Source organism: Nyctereutes procyonoides, unplaced genomic scaffold (assembly GCF_905146905.1).
Source record: "Nyctereutes procyonoides isolate TBG_1078 unplaced genomic scaffold, NYPRO_anot_genome, whole genome shotgun sequence".
In the NCBI taxonomy this organism is placed as follows: Eukaryota; Metazoa; Chordata; class Mammalia; order Carnivora; family Canidae; genus Nyctereutes; species Nyctereutes procyonoides.
The window spans coordinates 25,067,832-25,082,375 of NW_026575160.1; the positions used below are offsets into that span (position 1 = coordinate 25,067,832).

At 38.3% G+C, this 14,544-nt stretch overlaps 1 protein-coding gene across 7 annotated transcripts in view; it reads right to left on the minus strand.

Annotated features, from left to right (window-relative positions):
• The window catches only part of IMMP2L (inner mitochondrial membrane peptidase subunit 2), an 860,425-nt gene that overhangs the window by 787,861 nt on the left and 58,020 nt on the right, over nucleotides 1-14,544 (minus strand). For all 7 annotated transcript variants that reach the window (XM_055314811.1, XM_055314814.1, XM_055314812.1 and 4 more), the window contains one exon: nucleotides 886-989. In XM_055314811.1, coding sequence (XP_055170786.1) covers nucleotides 886-989 — 104 coding nt within the window. The remainder of the gene's footprint in view (nucleotides 1-885; nucleotides 990-14,544) is intronic.

Here is a 14,544-nt window from a genome sequence, read left to right on the forward strand (position 1 = left end):
AAGAACCAGAAATATAAACTGGAAGTCTTCACCAAACACCAGGATTTTACTATCATTAAAACAAATGACAAAAAAAAAAATGACAGTAACTGCTATATTAATTGCTACCCCGACACACTAACTGCCATAACAAGGAAGCATATAAAAACATTTTTATAAGTAGCTGAAACCAGAAGTCAGGCAAGTTCTGTTAGTCTTCTCAGTGTGAATTTACTTTTAAAACAAACAAATCTCAAATCTAACCCATTCAAGCATGTGCTGGGACTGACTATGTATTATATCATTGCATTAGTTATGCACACTTTGACATTCTTTTTCTACATTAAGACTGGAATGAAATTTTTGCTCTGGACCAGTCATAATACTTTAACAGAGAAACAGTGCCACCTTTTGGTCCCAGACAAAAGCCTCCAGTCTACTAATCTTCCAAACTGCCTTATTTAAGTTCAATCACTGAGACATACACAGAAATATCAGTGAATTTCATGTCACAATTATCACCTTTTAGAAATATTGTGTACCTACACAAAGCAATAAAAATGAAAGTAACATAAAGGTTGCTTCCAAGATGCAAAATTCCCAAAATAATCCAAATTGATACCGATTACATGTACTTTATGATCAATATAATTTCTAATCAACATTTCATTAAAGACATTTTACCAAATTCAAGTATATCAATCACTGGATATATTTTAGACATAAAAGAAAAATCCTTTTTTATGGCAATGTTAGGTTTCAAAAGTGATTTTTAAAAATATATTACATTTAAAATATACCTATTAATGTAATAATTGGCAATGATATTAACAGCAAATTACCAGGTAAATCAGACAATTATAAATAATTCTATATGCAAATATTATATGTTTCTGATTTACTTACACCAATGACACAATGTCACCACGTTGTACTTCAAAATTCCTCACTTTCCAGTGGTTCAAAAGCACCACATCAGATGACTGGCTCCCCCCAGGATTCAAAGAAGGCTAAAAAATAAGGAGAAAGAGACACATCTATCATTTGTATTTTTCAATCTTCATGGTTCCTTGCACTTCATAGCTCTAGTGCAGTGCAATAAAACATTTCTAATATAGTAGCTTTCAATAAATTGCTGTTCTAAAGTAACTGCCAATGATGAGTTTTCAAAAAGACTCATCGGTATTCTTCACAGGTGAACTGGGGGGAGAAATACATTACCAATACTTATTTGAAAGGAAAATGTGCTAGATATTCAAATCTTTACTAAGCTCCAGTAAAGAGGTATGAAAAGCTTTAAGAAGGATTATTAAAAAAAAAAAAAAAAAAGAGGAGGAAGTGAATCAAACCTCCCAAAGGAATAGTCACTTGGGATCTAATTTCACAGTAGTGCACATCACTGTTCCGTTTGGGAAAAAGAAATAATCTTCAATCAGCCAGGAAAACGGCCCTAGGAAGAAGAGAAGGGAGTGGAAAAACAAGGGATGGGATAATCATGGAAGATGTGGTCATTTCCACTTCAATCTCTCTTTTCTAGAGAGAGCAAGGAGTGAGGGTCCTGGTCCCATTTTAAACCTAATAAGGGACATTCACGCTAGCATTCAGATGAGTCTCAACGTGCCTGAGTATTGATGGAGTAAAAATTGAGACGCGTTTTGTGTGAGAATTCATCTGAAAATCAGGAGCCATCTAGGCATAAAAATTTGATTGAGGAACCATGAAGCCAACACACCTGTCACTTGGATAGGGGTGCTGAAAAACCCGGTGAATAAGAAGTCTGAAACCGGAGGTGGGAACAGAGAAAATAAGGAAAGAATAAGAAAAACTAGGAGAGCTTTCTCATCATTGACTCCAGGGTCTCTGAGAATGCCATGAGGGGAAACGGCAGTCTCTGTGCTAGTGGGAAGGTGCCAAACCACAGCTGAGCCTCTACTGCCTTCATTGACAGTGGCAGCAAGAGGAGACACAGCCCCAGCAGCCAGGGCAGGAGCCAGGAAAACAGTGGATGCCAGACAAGAGCCAGTCCCAGTAGCAGTAGTAATACACTCTTTTTCAAAGATTCCCGAAATTATTTGTAGATTTCTGCAAAGCAGATGTGGGCAACACTGTAGAAATTTTGTGTGGGGGCAATTATCCATGATCTTATTTTTTAAGTCCCCTGGTTTTGTCATGACCAAAATAAATGGGTCATTTTTGAAGATCTCACACTCATAGTTTCTATCAACTCATTTATGTGACGATAATGCCAAAGTATCTATATCTTTAGTTTTGAATCCCTGGCTACTCATTTTTCTTGACTATCTTACATAAAATTCAACACAATCATATGGAATTTATCATTATTTCTTATCAAAAAGAAGGTTTTCTTCCTTATTTTCTTACATCTTATTTACCACTTTCCCAGTCAACCAGCTTAAAATCTTAATCATCTTTTTACTTCATATCTAACCAGTCACCAAGCTAAGGAGGGTTTTTTTTTCCCCCTCACAATGCCTTTCACTTATGGCCCATCTTTTCTCTTCCCTCTCCCATTAATGTACTTCAAGCACCAATTATATAACTCATCATGTATCTACACTAATCAGTCTTTCACCTCCAACTCAGAAACGAATGATTCCATTTCTTTCTAGATAAATGATTTTGGGCAAGTTACTCACATTTATTACATTTCAATTTCCTTACTGGTAAAGTGGTGATAATTAGTAACATAGCTAATTAGTAATAATATGCAATAATAGCCAATACTGATCCAATGCTTGCCATGTACACTGCTCTATGAATAATAACCAGATATACTGAGTGCTTACCATGTGCATGGCACTAAGGGCCTTACAAATATTCACTTACTTGGTGGATTATTCACTTTAAGTACATAGAACAGTTATTGAGCCATAATCAAGTTCTCAGTAATCTCTATTTTTAGTAACACTACATCATGATTTTAATTATAGTTTCGTGTCCTCTCTCAGGTTCCTCCTCTAGCTTCATAATAAAGAACATAGTTGATATAATTGGATGAATCCAAGGGGCTTTGTTGGGCCACGTGCTATGAATGGAGCTTTTGCCATCACACAGTAGGGTTAGATTAAACATTCAGCTTCCGTTGGGGGTTTGTTCTCTCATTCACATTCTCTACCTCCCTCTCGGTCTTTGAGTTTATTATCCTGTGAGTCTCTTTCCCTTATTTCTTTTTATTTTTCTCCCTATACAACTGATATAATTAAACGTGGCCTATGGGGAAACCATCTGAATCATAAAGAGAGAATCTCCTTCCCATTGCACCTTCACTGACTTTCTTTTCCTTGCCATCCGATTAGTGAAGAACGAAAGTGATTAAGTCATTTCTGATTGCTCTTCCTTACTTAGTGTCTTTTATTGGAGTTTTTCAAAAGTTTGTGACCACTGCACATAATGAGAAATGCACTTTACACACATGCACAAATGCACAATTCTGAACCAAATTTCACAATAATTACCTTTACTATATATACTGACATTTTCTATTCTCCCCTAACCTGTTTTTAAAATTCTGTCTATAACCACCACATTACATTCACATCCACTGTCTTTATTTTGTAACCTACTAATAAATTGCAATCCACAGTGCTAAAACCATAGCTTTAGATGATTCTTCAACCATTATCCTATGAAGGTTGCATTTTTCCAGAATTCTACCTTTAGTTCATTCATTCATGTTCGTAAATTCTTTCCCTGAAAAAAATCTCATCAACATTCTTAGTTGCAACTACCACCCATATACCAATGACTCCTAAATGCCCAGTCCCAAAATCACTTACTCCTCAATCCATAGCACTTCACACTACAGCATGTACATTCTGTAATGTAATTTTTGCTTACCTGTCTCCACAAGTAAGTAGGAAGCACTTTTTATCCCTTATGTTAGCCCATGCTTAGATTTATACTCTAACACCAACTATTTCCCTGAGATTCTTCTCTGCCATCTCATCTCAAGTCATTCTCCTACCTTAAATCCTTCATTAACTTCCTAACACTACCAAAACAACTACCTTCCATCAATCCCCACTCACATATTTCCTTTTTTTTTTAAAGATTTATTCATGAGAGACATAGAGAGAGACAGAGACATAAGCAGAGGGAGAAGTAGTCTCCCTGCAGGGAGCCTGATATGGAACTCAATCCCAGGATCCCAAGATCACGACCTGAGCCAAAGGCAGACACTCAACCACTGAGCCACCCAGGTGCCCCCCCCTCACATAGTTCCTACAGGCTACATTCACTGACACTTTCAAGGCATCATATAAGCAAATATTTCTGTCTGAAATGCTGCCCCCTCCTTCTACCTTCTGCCATCTGGTTAACTCCTACATCAAAACATTTGAGTCTCATGAGGCAATTTCACAAGAATTCTTTCCTAACCTTCATCTCTCCTTCTCCCCATTCCCAACTTCAGTGTCCACTAGGTTATCAAAACTCACAAGTTCCCCATCACCAACCTGTGATCATTTCTATCACATCGTATTTAAATGTGCCCTGTAACTATTGCCTTGTCTTCCTTTCCAAGAGCCTGTAAGCATTTTGAGAATATGTTGTTTCTTATGTCTGTGTTCTTGACCCCTAAGCACATAGGATGATTAATAATTTTCAGTGGAAAGAATCAAAAATATCAATGACTGAAATTCCCAAAAATTTCCCAAATTAACATGCCCAGAACAGAGATAATGTTCCACACCAGCTCCCAATTGTATTTCTGTATTCCCTTCCTTAGTTAACAGTATCACTATGCACTCTGCTCCCCAGACTAAAATACTTTTGAGTCAGCCTCAGTTTCTAACTCTCCCTTTTAGTCTCTCATCATTTGACTATCCCCTCTGCCCTGAACACGCTTCCCCTACTTGGAAAATTCTACCCTCTCAAATTTTGAGAGAGAAATTCACTCTCTCAAAGCACAGTTTGGATGGTGACTTCTGCATGAAGCCTTAAACAAACAAACAAACACCTGCAGTTTCCTTGTAGAAATTAGGAAATTACACCCTGGTGCTCCAAGGTCGAGAACAGAAGAATCTCCATAGACTCAAATCTTGACACTTGGATTTATTTACCTTTCCCTTAGAGACCACTCATCAACCAGCTTTTCTAACTCCAATTGTTAGAACTAAAAGGTAATGAGTTGTAAACAAAAGATCTGTGTAGGGGAAAAAAAAATCCCAGAAGGAAGCATATCTAATTTCAAACTAAAATATTAGAATCATTAGTCAACACTTAGAAGCCCTTGTTTGATTTTATAAAGGAAACAATAGTTTTCTTTTACCTTTCCTCTCCTCTACAAGGTTACATTTAATCATTCCCCCATCTGTGCTCCCTTAGCTATTTAGGTTAACTCCAATGATACTTTCTAAAACTTTTTTTTTTTTTTACCAGAAAAAAGGTCCTTTATTAGTTAATGGTAAACATCTAGTAGTACATGTTAAATTAAAGGTCTAATTGAGAACATTTACTTAAAAATGAAGCAAACCTAGTTTGAATTGAATACATTTTGAGCTGTAATTATAATTCTGCACTATTATTTCTTTTTAGCTTTTAGAAAATGGTGCTAAAATATATATAATACAAAAGTTGCCATTTTAACCATTTTTAAGTGTACAATTCATTGGTATTAATTACATCCACAATACTATGCAACCTTCACTACTATTTCCAAAACATTTTCTTTTTTTTTTTATAAATTAATTTTTATTGGTGTTCAATTTACCAACATACAGAATAACACCCAGTGCTCATCCACTCAAGTGTACCCCTCAGTGCCCGTCACCCATTCACCCCCACCCCCCGCCCTCCTCCCCCTCCACCACCCCTAGTTCATTTCCCAGAGTTAGAAGTCTTTATGTTCTGTCTCCCTTTCTGATATTTCTCACACATTTCTTCTCCCTTCCCTTATATTCCCTTTCACTATTATTCATATTCCCCAAATGAATGAGAACATACACCGTTTGTCCTTCTCCGGTTACTGTGGCCAAGTTCAAAAAGGGTGTTGCCTGAGTTCTCCTCTGGGATTTTGATGGAATCTTGTCTCACATTTAGATCTTTCATCTATTTTGAGTTTATCTTTGTGTATGGTGCAAGAGAGTGGTCCAGTTTCATTCTTCTGCATGTGGATGTCCAATTTTCCCAGCACCATTTATTGAAGAGACTGTCTTTCTTCCAGTGGATCGTCTTTCCTCCTTTATCGTATATTAGTTGACCATAAAGTTCAGGGTCCACTTCTGGGTTCTCTGTTCTGTTCCATTGATCTATATGTCTGTTTTTGTGCCAGTACCACACTGTCTTGATGAACACAGCTTTGTAGTACAACCTGAAATCTGGCATTGTGATGCCCCCAGATATGGTTTTCTTTTTTAAAATTCCCCTGGCTGTTTGGGGTCTTTTCTGATTCCACACAAATCTTAAAATAATTTGTTCTAAGTCTCTGAAGAAAGTCCATGGTATTTTGATAGGGATTGCATTATACGTGTAAATTGCCCTGGGTAACATTGACATTTTCAAAATATTAATTCTGCCAATCCATGAGCATGGAATATTTTTCCATCTCTTTGTGTCTTCCTCAATTTCTTTCAGAAGTGTTCTATAGTTTTTAGGGTATATTTTGAGAACCATTTGAATGGTAAATGGTTCTCCAACCTTTTATTTTCAGGTTGTAGGTGTCCTTCTGTCTAAAATGAGTCTCTTGTAGACAGCAAATAGATGGGTTCTGCTTTTTTATCCAGTCTGAAACCCTGCGCCTTTTGATGGGGTCATTAAGCCCATTCACGTTCAGAGTTACTATTGACAGATATGAGTTTAGTGTTATCATGATATCTATTTAGTCCTTGTTTTTGTGGATTGTTCCACTGAACTTCTTCTTAAAGGGGAGTTTTAAGAGTCCCCCTTAAAATTTCTTGCAGAGCTGGTTTGGAGGTCACATATTCTTTCAGTTCCTGCCTGTCTTGGAAGCTCTTTATCTCTCCTTCCATTTTGAATGAGAGCCTTGCTGGATAGAGTATTCTTGGTTGCATGTTCTTCTCATTTAGGACCCTGAATATATCCTGCCAGCCCTTTCTGGCCTGCCAGGTCTCTGTGGAGAGGTCTGCTGTTACCCTAATATTCCTCCCCATGAAAGTCAGGGACTTCTTGTCTCTTGCTGCTTTAAGGATCTTCTCTTTATCTTTGGAATTTGCAAGCTTCACTATTAAATGTCGAGGTGTTGAACGGTTTTTATTGATTTTAGGGGGGGATCTCTCTATTTCCTGGATCTGAATGCCTGTTTCCCTTCCCAGATTGGGAAAGTTTTCAGCTAGGATTTGTTCAAATACATATTCTGGCCCTCTGTCCCTTTCGGCGCCCTCGGGAACCCCAATTAAATGTAGGTTTTTCTTCCTCAGGCTGTCATTTATTTTCCTTAATCTGTCTTCATGGTCTTTTAATTGTCTGTCTCTTTTTTCCTCAGTTTCCCTCTTTGCCATTAACTTGTCTTCTATGTCACTCACTCGTTCTTCCACCTCGTTAACCCTCGTCGTCGTTAGGACTTCTAGTTTGGATTGCATCTCATTCAATTGATTTTTAATTTCTGCCTGATTGGATCTAAACTCTGCAGTCATGAAGTCTCGTGAGTCCTTAATGCTTTTTTCTAGAGCCACCAGTAGCTGTAGAATAGTGCTTCTGAATTGGCTTTCTGACATTGAAGTGTAATCCAGATTTTGTAACTCTGTGGGAGAGAGGGCTGTTTCTGATTCTTTCTTTTGAGGTGAGGTTTTCCTTCTGGTCATTTTGCTCAGTGCAGAGTGGCCAAAAACAAGTTGTATTGGGAAAAGGAGAGAAAGAGAGAGAAGGAAAGAAAAGAGAAAGAGAAAAAAGAAAAAGAAGAAAAAAAAAGGGAAAAAAAGAGAAGAAAAAGAGAAAGAAAAAGAAAGGTGAAAAAAAGGGGGTGGGGTGGGGGAAGCAATCAGAAATCAAAAAGAAAAGAGAAAAGAAAAAAAAAAAACCAAAAAACACGGGGGAGTATCTTCTGATTCTGTAGACTTTAAGTCCCTTGACTTCCCCTGGAACTGGCCCGTCCAGCTGGTCTTCTGGGGGAGGGGCCTGCTGTGCTGATTTTCAGGTGTTAGCACTTGGGGGAGCTGCTCTGCCCCTGCCTGCTGCAGGGCTCAGTGGGGGCTGTTTACCCCGTGAGGCCCCAGGAGGAACAGCCCAGTGTTACGGCAACTCTGGAAGCCTGGATTTAGCCTCCGCAGGAACTACGGGGCTCTCCGTCCGCAGGGCCTGGAGGCTCCGGGGCGGGGCCGCTGATCTGCTCAGCTCGGGGCAGGAGCGTCCTCGCTGTCCTGGGCCCTCCCGGCCTCTGCCTGTCCCGGGGGAGGCCGGATCCTGGGCTGTGTCCCGGCGCCCTGTGCTCCGGGGCCTGCGCTGGTGGATTCGCGCTCCCGCCCCGCAGCCCCCTCCGCGGAGCCGCCGCCCGAGCCCCTCCGAGCTGCTCCGGTCCCGCCGTGCGCGCTGCAGCCCTTAGGGAGCTCGGCGCACTCTCCTGTGCTCGCAGGTGTCTGTTAGTGTCCCAGGGAGCCCGAGGGCATCCCCGCCCTCCTGGGTCCTGCTCCAACTCCCTGCGAGCCCCTTTCCGCCCGCCCGGGAAGGTTGGTGCAGCTCCTGCTCCTCCGGGACGGGGCTCTCCTGTCCTGGGGACACTCGCCCCGGCCTCAGCCCGGCTCCTCGCGGGGCCCCTCCCCCTCGGAGGCCTTTTGTTCCTTTATTTCTTTTTCCCCGTCTTCCTACCTTGATAGAAGCGCGAACTCTTCTCACTGTAGCCTTCCAGCTGGTCTCTCTTTACATCTCAGGCCGAATTCGTAGATTTTCAGGATGGTTTGAAGGTTATCTAGGTAATTTGGTGGGGACAGGCGATTTGGGGACCCTGCTCTTCCGCCATCTTGCCCCTCCTCCCCCTTTCTAAAACCTTGTTATTGGTACCTGCCTACACATATGATTCTTTCACTCAATTGTAAGCTTTTCAGTTGCAGAAATCATGTCTTACCCATGTTTGTATGCCCAGATGAAAGGCTGGAAAATAGTATTTCTGTACTTTAAAGTTTAAAAGATTAAAGGTTTTTAAAAGCATATTTAAATAAGATGGTTCCTAGGCAATGTACATTTTCTAAACAACTTATTTCTTTCAGTGAAAACATATTCTACCTTAGTCTAGTAAGAAATCTATTGTGTTGCATCAAGTTAGGAAATTTAAACACTAGAAATAAAATTGAACAGTGCTTTATATTATGCATAATGAAATAATACTCTTGTATTATTCATAATGTGAAATAGAATAAAACAGAATAAAATTTTCACAACAGAATAAAATTTTTTCTTTACTGTTCATTTATGAATATGAATTACACTTATAAAGAAAAATTTTCTTAAATTACAAAACTGTTCTACAGCACTGTAACAACCATAGTTCTTTGTACTTCAATTTAAAAATTTATTAAAAAGAAAAAAAGCACTTTAGTTCCTGAGTTTTCTAAAACAACTTTTGAGAAGAAAAATAATAAACTTCAAAATGAAAATTTTATATGAAAATGAAGAAAATCTCATTCGAATAATGCTATCTCAGAAAAATTAGTAAGTCATGTTATTACTTAGAAATTTTACATCTCATTTTCCCTTGTGGGAATGGCAGTTTATGCTTCAGACAGAGCAAGTAATCTTTTCAAATCAAAGAAGTTATACACATGAAATCTAAATTAAAAGTCATAAACTTCCGGAATGAAGAGTCTGTATTTTCTTGTCATGTTGTTAATACCTTAAATCCTACATTCACCAAGACTACATCAAAATTATAACCAACTTAAGATAATAAACTTTTTGGAAGTAAGAAACCTGAGAATACTTAATTTAGGAGTTTCCACCTCTATTTAAAATGTGTGACTGTGTTAGATGTTCCTCCTAGTAGTTTAGGAGATTTCCAGTAGTAAAGGGAAAACCACTGATAGGATTATCAAGAAAGAACAAAACAAACCCCACAGCTGTTCTGTCTTCCTTTTCTTCAGTGATTTACACCCTCAACACTCAATCTATTCTCAGGCTTCTACCATGAAGGATTAAGGTTAAAAATCAACAATTTACCCAAAACCAAAGTCCTCACCAAGAAGAATTACAGACCAATATCCCTGATGAATATGGATGCAAAATTCTCACCAAGATACTGGCCAATCGGCTCCAACACTACATTAAGAGGATTATTCACTAGGACAAAGTGGGATTTATTCCTGGGCTTCAAGAGTGGTTCGACATCCACAAATCAATTGGTATGATACACTGCATTAATAAAAGAAAGGACAAGAACCATATGATCCTTACAAAAGATGCAGAAAAAGCATCTGACAAAGTACAGCATCCTTTCTTGATTAAAATCCTTCACAGTGAAGAAAAAAAAAACCTTCACAGTGTAGAAATAGAGGGAACATATCTCAAAATCATAAAAGCCCACAGCAAATATCATTATCAATGGAGAAAAACTGAGAGCTTTTCCCCTAAGGTCAGAAACATGGCAGGGATGTCCACTATCACCACTGTTGTTCAACATATTACTAGAAGTCCTAACCTCAGCAATCAGACAACAAAAAAGAAATAAAAGCCATCTGAATCAGCAAAGAAGTCGTCAAACTCTCACTCCTCACAGATGATATGACACTCTATGTGGAAAACCCAAAAGACTCCACTCCAAAATTGTTAGAACTCATATAGGAATTCAGCAAAGTGGCAGGACATAAAGTCAATAAACAAAAAATCAGCTGCCATTTCTATATACTAACAATGAAACAGAAGAAAGAAATTAAGGAGTCGATCCCATTTACAATTGCACCCAAAACCCTAAGACACCTAAGAATAAATCTAACCAAAGAGGCAAAAGATCTGTACTCGGAAAACTGTAGAACACTCATGAAAGAAACTGAGGAAGACACAAAGAAATGGGAAAAAAGTTCCATGCTCATGGATTGGAAGAACAAATATTGTTAAAAGAGCTATGCTACCGAGGGCAATCTATACATTCAAGGCAATCCCTATCAAAATGCCATCAACATTTTTCACAGAGCTGGAACAAATAATCCTAAAATTTGTATGGAACCAGAAATGACCCCAAATAGCCAGAAGAATGTTGAAAAAGAAACCAAAGCTGGTGACATCACAATTCCAGACGTTAGGCTATATTACAAAGCTGTAATCATCAAGACTGTATGGTATTACACAAAAAGAGACATATAGATCAATGGAACAGAATAGAGAACCCAAAAATGGACCCTCAACTCATCTTCAACAAAGGAGGAAGGATTTTCCAGTGTTAAAAAGACAATCTCTTCAAAAAACGCTGTTGAGAAAACTGGAAAGTCACATGCAGAAGAATGAAACTGGACCAGTTTCTTACACCATACACAAAAAAAGACTCAAAATGGATGAAAGACCTAAATGTGAGACAGGAATCCATAAAAATCCCAGAGAAGAACACAGGCAGCAACTTCTGTGACCTCAGCCACAGCAACTTATTGCTAGACACGTCTCCAAAGGCAAAGGAAACAAAGGCAAAAAATGAACTATCGGGACACTTCATCCAGATAAAAAGCCTTTGCACAGCAAAAGAAACAGGTGACAAAACAAAAGAGAATGGACAGAATGGGAGAAGATATTTGCAAATGTCTTATCAGATAAAGGGCTAGTATCCAAGATCTACAAAGAACAAATAATCCAATCAAGAAATGGGCAGATGACATGAACAGATATTTATCCAAAGGAGACATATAAATGGCCAACAGACACATGAAAAAAATGCTCAGCATCACTTGACATTGTGGAAATACAAATCAAAACCACAGTGACATACTACCTCACACCAGTAAGAATGGCTAAAATTAACATGTCAGGAAACAACAGATGTTGGCAGGGATGCATAGAAATAGGGGAACCTTTGTACGCTGTTAGTGGGAATACAAGCTGGTGCAGCCACTCTGGAAAACAGTATGAAGGTTCCTCATAAAGTTGAAAATAGAGCTACCCTAGGACCCAGCAATTGCACTACAGGTGTCTACCCCAAAGATACAAATGTAGTGATCAAAAGAGGCACCTGCACCCCAATGTTTATAGCGGCAATGTCCACAATAGCCAAACAATAGCCCAGATGTCCATCAACGGATGAATGAATAAAGAAGATGCGGTATATAGATACACTGGAATACTACTCAGCCATCAAAAAACAAAATCTCACCATTTGCAATGACCTGGATGGAACTAGAGGGTATCATGCTAAGCAAAATAAGTCCATCAGAGAAAGACAATCATCATATGATCTACTTCACATGTGGAATTTAAGGAACAAAACAGAGGATCACAGTGGAAGGGAGAAAACAAAACAAGACAAAACCAGAGAGGGAGACAAATCATAAGAAACTCTCAATCATATGAAACAAACTGAGGGTGCTGGAGGGGAGGGGAGTGGGGGAAGGGGTAACTGGATGATGGACATTAAGGAGGGCACATGATGAAATGAGCACTGGGCATTATATAAGAGTGATGAATCAATGAACTAATAATACACTACATGATAATTAATTTAAATTTTTTTAAAAAATCAACAACTTACAGGAGTCTTTTGGATAGCCCTCTGTCCAAAGACAGAGAACTGTGGTCACATCTTGGTATCATTTCCTTACTAGCCAGATTACCTTAACCAAATCATGTTTAGAAAGGTTCTCAAATCCTCATTTCCACAACTACAAAATGGGGATTGCATACCACCTGTTAGAGGGTTGTCATGAGAAATAAAGAGGGTCCACAAAGTGTTAACACAGTGCATGATACAGAGTAAATACTCAATAAACTAAGGAAACAAAATCAAGTACAGTATTATTTCTGAAGGATTCAAGGTAAGAATAAGCATTTACATATTGCCCTGAATGTTTTCCCTTTTAAATAATAAACTGGAAGTCTTAAGACTGAAAATTCTACCTCTTCTTTCTAAATGCTTAGATTCTTTCTTCATTTTTTTTTTAGAAAAGTAGAGAAAGAGAGAGAGAGAGAGGAGAGGGAGAGCAGAGGGAAAGAAAATCTTAAGCAGGCTCCATGCCCAGCATGCAGCCTGATGCAGAGCTGGATCTCAGAGCCCTGACATCATAACCTGAGATGAAATCAAGAGTCGAAACCCTAACCAATTGTTAGGGTTCCAATTGTTAGAACAATTGTAGAGTTCCAATTGTTCTGCTTTTAGGAATTAATCTTCCCAAAATTTAATGTGCACAACTATTTAGTTAAAAATATTTTCTATAGGGACACCTGGATGGCTCAGCAGCTGAGCGTCTGCCTTTGGCTTGGGGTCCCGGAATCGAGTTCCACATCGGGGGCCCTGCATGGAGCCTGCTTCTCTCCCTCTGTCTATGTCTCTGCCTCTCTTTCTGTGTGTCTCACATGAATAAATAAAATCTTTAAAAATCTTTTTTCTATAAAAACATTACACCCATTGTTTGAAGTTACCATTTTTAAACATACACACATATATATACATATATATATTCATTAAAAATCCAACAGTCATTATCTCTGATTGATGGTATTCTGCTTTCCTTTTCTTTCCTTTTTCTTGGGGGGGGGGATTTGTAATATTTAAAAAGGCTATGGTATGATTTCCTCTGACCTAAATATTGTATCATTCACTCTCTAAGAAAGGCAACATAAGTCAGCAGATTTCAGCAGATGTTAATAAATTATGTTAAAGCTAGAAATAGCAGATTTCAAACCTGCTTTTGGAACAAGTACAACACAGCAGTTGGGCTTTAATGCTATCTCTGATCAAAGACTTTGCTGAAGGATTTTTTATTCCTCCTACAAACAAATATTATTGTCAAGGTATCCTAAATTCTCAGCTTGTGTCTAAGTTCAAACCATATGACAGTTTTAGAGGAATTTATGTCTTGGTTTAGAAAAATAAAACTCCCCTAGAGAACTGAACAGAGACATGATGGACTTCTTGCCTTGTAAAATTTAGCCACAGCCATCAATCAGTAAATGATATTATTCTGACTTTGATTTTTTTCTGTAAATTTCTTATTCATGTTTTGCACATTTGTTTTTTAATTAAAAAAAAAAACAAAAACAAGTTCACAACCTATAATTCACTATCATCTACCAACAAAGCCTGGTTTTAACCTCACTTCTCTGGGTGCAATGCTTTCAACTCCTTCATGTCTAGAAAGAGCACTACTCACCCTGGCTATATACAATCTAAAATGTTGGAATATTAAATATTGTGCTTTTCACTGAGATGGTCCCCAGTTGAGACCATGAGGAACCAGCAGTAGCCCTCAGATTTCTTTTGAAGAACCATTATTTTAGAGAAATGATAATGGCTTTTTTTAACTGCAGCACTGGCCAAGAAGCATGAAATACAGTTAAAATAAATGTATATTCTGATTATAGAATTATTTTTACTATGAGGAGCCACACTTTTGAAAGAATGTGGATAAAATGGTCTAAAATACCATCTTCCCTCTCTTGCTACTGAGGCTTCTAGAGTTCTTG